Consider the following 6,324-nt stretch of genomic DNA (forward strand, 5'->3'; position numbering starts at 1 on the left):
TGATGACAGTTTTCATTTTTGTGTGAACTATCCCTTTAAGAACTTTATAATATGTGTAAATGGAAAACACCTCATTTATAAGTGTCTCTAAATTACAGAGACACTGGTTTTTATCTTTAATCAGGCTCTTACTGAATTAACATTTTACTTAAATTAAAATTAATTAGAATGAAACATTTAAAAAGAAATAAACTATTAAAGTTTGTTTACATTGCAGTTTGTTTACATGCATTTTACCTTGTCGTGGCTGTTTTCAGGCAGAACCTTTAATGTTGTCATATCACACAACTGTATAACACAATTCTGTGTCATTTCTGAATGGATCGAGCGATTTGCGCTGTTTATCTCTTATAAATCGTGGCGGAAGCGCAGCTGTGTGGGCCGGGTAGCGCCGCTTCACACTTTTGGAGTACTTGCTTTTTGCAGTTTCGCGTGGGCTGTAATTTAAAAACAGCGCCTAAAATGAGGTCTCCCTCGCTTCGGCGATCGACCCACCGGTAATGTCCCGGTGCTCCCGATGGCTAGTAGCTACATCGCTATGTTCAAGTAAGCTAGATATGCCCAGATGCTGCGCAATTAGGCTTATTTAATATCATGATGAGTCTCGAGTTCAGTATTTACATTAGATCTGTGCAGATTTGGCTTACATGAACTTCCTCAAGAAATTAATTAGTAAACATAATTTACGAAAAGTAACCCGCCAAATTGGCTAGTGATTTGACAGCGTTACCCGCCACAGCTGATTTTTACCCGCATTTGGCGGGTTGGCGGGTGTTAATTTCAAACCCTGGTTACAGAAAAATGCATTAAAAAAATTAAATGGAGTTTGGATGGCACCCGGTGGCTGTTTGTGGTATAACGCCCTAAATAAAATCTCACAGAAACCTACATTTTTTTCAGATCAACTTCAAATTTGGAACATAACTTATTTAGACAGAAGGCTTAAATTTTATAGCAATTTTAGAGTAAAACCTGTTATGTAAAATATTTATTATATATAAAATATAATAAAATTAGTACAGTGTATTTTCTTTTTGATACTTGTATTTATTTTTTTTATTCCACTTTTGCAATAATCTGCTGATTGTCTTCTTTAAAAAGAGACCAACCTTAGGTCTGTATTCCAACGTGTTTATAAATTACCACAATTTAAGTTTGGATAGTGCACTTTCATGCCTATTTTAAAAAATGGGGGGTGACAGTTAAGGGGTTAATCGTTCAGTGTTCGTATTTGATCTGAGGTGACTGGGTTTTATTTGCATATACTGTACTGGCATGGCAAGGATTTACATACCTAAGTAGGCCTACCTGTCAAGAGTGTTCACTTGCCAAGAAAATGTCAAATACTCTAAGGTTACTTGAGGCCAAGTTAAACCATGTCAGCATATTATGCAGTGCAACAGTAAAATGGGCCAATATGGCCATAATTTATAAACATATACATAATGCATAAATTAATTGCAGATACCGTAATATCAATTGCAATTCATGATCATTATAATGATGAAACGTGAGTAGAACGCAACATTCAAAGCAAGCCTAGGCATGACGAACTGGTATCTGCTGCACAGAATGCATTTTTGGAGGCTTTACATAAACCCATATTGTAAAAGAGTGCTAACATAAACTGTGATAGTATCCTAACAAGCTGCATACATTTTATAATGCTGGCACAGAAATAAACTGTGCACATCTGGCCAATTTTTGTTTCTTTTGAGGGGGGAAATAATAATTTGCATATTGTGAAACATGTTGGCCAACATTTTTTTTCTGTGGCAAATGTGAAGGATTTTAGTTTCTCAGAATGACAAAGACTTTCTGCCAATCACTTCTTTGTTAATAAACACATAAGCTGGGAGTTGGGTGGGGCTTCTGCTTTTTTAAAAGCATAAAGTAGGGCAAACGTGTGTAAAAGCCCCTCACAGACAGAGAAGACAACCAGGCTTTTGGGTAAAATTTCTTGTTCCAGTGATTTGTTGCATCGTTGAAGGTACATTTACATTTTATTCACTTCAGTAATGCAATAAGTTAAAGTTAATTAGTCTAATAGGAATGGATGGTCTATATTTTACTTGTAGATACAAACTAATTGGTGGAAAACACACTTTATACTAATGAAAACTGATTGAATTGTATTAATGCTTGTATGAATTTAATTACATTTAATTTTTTCATTTATTCTGTCATCTTTGCAAAGTAAAGTACTTGTGTGCTAGAGTAAATTTACTGTAAATTTCTGTAAGAAGTTATTACACACTGTGTGCATACCTGAAGCTTAAAGGGGTCATATGATGCGATTTCAGTTTTTCCTTTCTCTTTGGAGTGTTACAAGCTCTTGGTGCATAAAGAAGATCTGTAAAGTTGCAAAGACTAAAGTCTCAAATGCAAAGAGATATTCTTTATAAAAGTTAAGAGTCAGCCACGCCTACCTAAAACGGCTCATTCTAACACGCCCCCACATACCTACGTCACTATCTGGGAAGATTTGCATAACGCCGCCCAAATGTTCACACAAAGAAAGAAGGCATAACTTTTATTCTCGCTGTAGTATTGTTGCCGCCGCCGCCATGTCGTGAAGGCGCTGTGTGCTTCGTTGTGAAAGCGAAACTACTTTGTTTGGCCTTCCAAAAGAGGACGATATCGCTTCGTCATGCCTGGAGCTGATCCGTGCTGGTCGCTGAGGAAGTACTTCAACTTCGCACTGTGGATCGCGGGATCGGCTTTCACCGTGGACGAAGCGGAGTCCAGCCCAGGGTCGTCACATGTGGTTGCCGCAGGCATCACAATATGGTAAGGGACGTAACATTTCCGTTACACGCTTGAGGAATTCGGCCAATCACAATGCACTGGATAGCTGGCCAATCACAGCACACCTCGCTTTTTCAGACCGATGAGCTTTGTAAAAATCGATGCGTTTCAGAAAGGCGGGGCATAGAGGAGAAACAATAATGTACAGTATGTGGAAAATAATGTGTTTTTTGAACCTTAAACCGCATAAACACATTTCATTACACCAAATACACAAAATAATGTTCTTTTTAGCAGCATCATATGACCCCTTTAAACATTAGAGCATGGCACTAACAGCAGATAAAATGTATACTATGAATGCAGTGTAAGTTGCTTTGCATAAAAGCTTCAAGTGCCAAATGTATATGTAACGTAAATGTAAAAAAATAAATAACATTATGGAATTTGTTTAGGTTTAATAGAAAATGTAGACAATTATATCAAAAGACTAGAACAGCAAGACATGCAAGACTGCAAGATGCATTGAGCTGTCAGAGTATACACCTCTTAAATGATTTTAAAATGAAGATAAACAGTTTGGGTCTGGGATTTCTGGCGGCAGGGAATGTCATGTGGTAAATTTGCTGGACATGAATGTGACAGGTAAATTTTTCACAGCATTGTAATATATTTGTATTGTTATTGTATTTCCCTCTTAAAAAAAAAAATCCAGACAGATTTCAAAATGCATCCTCCAGCGGTTCCACATGGCATGTGCTTAAAAGTAATAAACAACCGGAACATGAAGGGTGGCATGGGCTCTGAAACAAATCCTCTGAGGTTCATGGATCAGGACTACAACGTTTTACAAGACTACTGTCTCAAGACAAATCAGAGATTTGTTGATGAGTTTTTCCCACCAGATCCCCGTTCTATTGGCGAAGGGCTGCTAGATCCAAAGGTTATGGCCAGGGTGGAGTGGATAAGACCAACGGTATGTAGGCAGACCTGCGTTTTGCTTGAGGCATTTGGCAGGTGTGTTCTGACAATATTGCACAAAAATATAAACGTATATGTGTGTTATATGTGTAAAATATACACTTTTGTTGAAAAATAAAAGAGTCTTAATTTAAAGTCAGCTGACTGTGACAAGCTAAATGCTTACATTTTTTTTAAAAGACATAATAAACTTGACCTGTAGTAACATATTACAGCAGATTCCGGTCCTATTCAGAAAGATTAAAAAGAGAATGGCATTACTAAAAACAGGGAAAGGGAAAATATCCCTTTCACAGAATGGATCAGTTGACCAATACTGAAGGTGTATTACTTATTTTCTTTCAGGTCTTGTGTCCAAACGCAGCTGAATTGATTGTAGAGACAGTGTCCAGGTTTGACTATGCCCAAGGGAATGTAGGTATGTCTGTGTAACCACAATATTGATGTTTTAGACCAGGGGTGCCCAAACTCGGTCCTGGAGGGCCGGTGTCCTGAAGAGTTTAGCTCCAACCCCAATTAAACACACCTGAACCAGCTAATCAAGCTCTTACTAGGCATACTAGAAACTTGAAGGCAGGTGTGTTGAGGCAAGTTGGAGTTAAACTCTGCAGGACACTGGCCCTCCTGGACCGAGTTTGGGCAGCCCTGTTTTAGACCAAGAGTTTCCAACCCACATGTCCTGCAACACACTTGCCTAGAGGTTTCTAGTGAATCTGTAGACACTGATTAGCTGGTTCAGGTGTGTTTAATTAGGGTTGGAGCTAAACTCTACAAGAGCAGGTTTGGACACCCCTGCGATCAGACAAATTATAAATACAAATTTGTTTGCCCTGGGAAACTTTTACACCATTTTGAATAATAATAAAAAAACACTGCTTTTTCTAACTACTGTTTTTCTGGGTTTAAATCTATACAGCAAGTGTTAACTCACGAAAAACGTAAAAAAAAATGATTCTCTTGAAAACAAAGTAAATGCTTTCACTTGCAAAACTAAAAATTCAGATGTGAGTTGAGATATGAAAGATATCAAATTCACTGTGGCAACTGATGTTTTTTTTCTTCTTCTTAGGCAATTGTTGGTTTCTGGCCTCTATTGGGGCTCTAACATTTCAAACCAAATTATTACATAAGGTCGTTCCAGATGGACAATCATTCAGCCACAATTATACTGGTTTATTTCACTTCAGAGTAAGTTCCTCTCTTTTCCATGACATAATTGACAGCATCAAAACCCCAAGCAATAGCAGTTCCTGTTTTGTGTTTCATTGTATCAGTTGTTCTATCACAGTTCTGCTAATATAAATTTACAGTTCTGGCGGTTTGGAAAATGGTATGATGTTGTGATTGATGATAAACTGCCGATAATCGGCTGCCAGCTGGTTTTTGTGAAATCAAAAACATTGAATGAGTTCTGGCCTGCCTTGCTGGAGAAAGCATATGCCAAGTAAGTGCCTGTACATCTTTTTCTGTGACTTTATAAAGTCTCATCAATAATACTAAACAATAGCGCCGATGTATTCAATATAAGCACGGCTGTAATTTGACCTGTGATTCATGTGCAGTAATTGTCCTCAAATTTATGTCTGTTACACTGTGGTAAACGATTTTGAGTTACAATGACTGTTCCAGGGTGTGCGGCTCCTACGCTGACATGCATAGTGGTCGAGTATCTGAGGCCCTCTTGGACTTTACTGGTGGGGTTCATATGCACTATGAACTGAAAACAGCTCCCACTGATTTGTGGGAGATAATGCACCGTGCTTACCAGTCAGAGGTCCTTATGGGTTGTGAAACTCCAGCAGGGGTAAGCAAAGAGTAATTATATCTTACCACACATGATAATTTTAAACTAAAAACATTAATATATTAAAGTAATCATTTAAATAAAGGATTTTTGTGATTCCTTTGATTATATAGATTAAATTTAAAGATGCTGTAAGCGATGTTAGCTAACTAGACCCTAAATTCCCCTACTTCACACACACACATACACACACACACACACACACACACACACTCTGCAAAACCCCTCCAAAATCTTTTCTCTTGTATGCCTAGACAAAAAAAAAATATATAATAATAAAAAAAATCACAAGGATTTCCAGCAACTTTAACACTTTTACATCTGTCTCCTGATAATTTTTGTGTTTCCACATAATCAGTATGAGAAACGGTTACCAAATGGCATAGTCGTGGGCCATGCTTACACCGTGACAAAGGTTTACCAGGTAAGACTGCACAAATTCAAGTCTCAGCGTGCATCAGATTATGTCATAAGATCCCAAAAATAATATTTTAAAGACAAAAGATAAGGCCTGGAGTCCAGTCAGAGATTTTTGCTTAAGTCTTACTGATTCTTAGTGTTCTGCTAAGACAGTAGTGAGAAAAGATAAAATCTCTTTGAATGGCTTGTAGAAATGTATTAAAAATCTAACCAGGGTTTAAACTTTTTAATGCCACAGACCCCAAAATCCTCTTGCAGTGGACCCTTCCCTCAAATCTAATGGCGGTGTTGCCAGGTCTGCAGTTTATCCATGGAATTGGGATATTTGTACACTATTGCTGTGGGTAGTTTTTTTAGTCCACAGGTTAAAG

General features: G+C 37.7%; 1 protein-coding gene across 1 annotated transcript in view; it reads left to right on the forward strand.

Annotated features, from left to right (window-relative positions):
- The first annotated feature begins 517 nt into the window (after positions 1-517).
- Positions 518-6,324, forward strand: part of LOC107664433 (calpain-1 catalytic subunit-like) — a 10,474-nt gene continuing 4,667 nt past the window's right edge. The window contains exons 1-8 of the mRNA XM_016455001.1: positions 518-546; positions 1,926-1,950; positions 3,464-3,724; positions 4,075-4,147; positions 4,799-4,917; positions 5,040-5,173; positions 5,359-5,533; positions 5,892-5,957. Coding sequence (XP_016310487.1) covers positions 518-546; positions 1,926-1,950; positions 3,464-3,724; positions 4,075-4,147; positions 4,799-4,917; positions 5,040-5,173; positions 5,359-5,533; positions 5,892-5,957 — 882 coding nt within the window. The remainder of the gene's footprint in view (positions 547-1,925; positions 1,951-3,463; positions 3,725-4,074; positions 4,148-4,798; positions 4,918-5,039; positions 5,174-5,358; positions 5,534-5,891; positions 5,958-6,324) is intronic.

The sequence above is a fragment of the Sinocyclocheilus anshuiensis genome, unplaced genomic scaffold (assembly GCF_001515605.1).
Source record: "Sinocyclocheilus anshuiensis isolate Anshui unplaced genomic scaffold, SAMN03320099.WGS_v1.1 scaffold167, whole genome shotgun sequence".
Lineage (NCBI taxonomy): Eukaryota > Metazoa > Chordata > Actinopteri > Cypriniformes > Cyprinidae > Sinocyclocheilus > Sinocyclocheilus anshuiensis.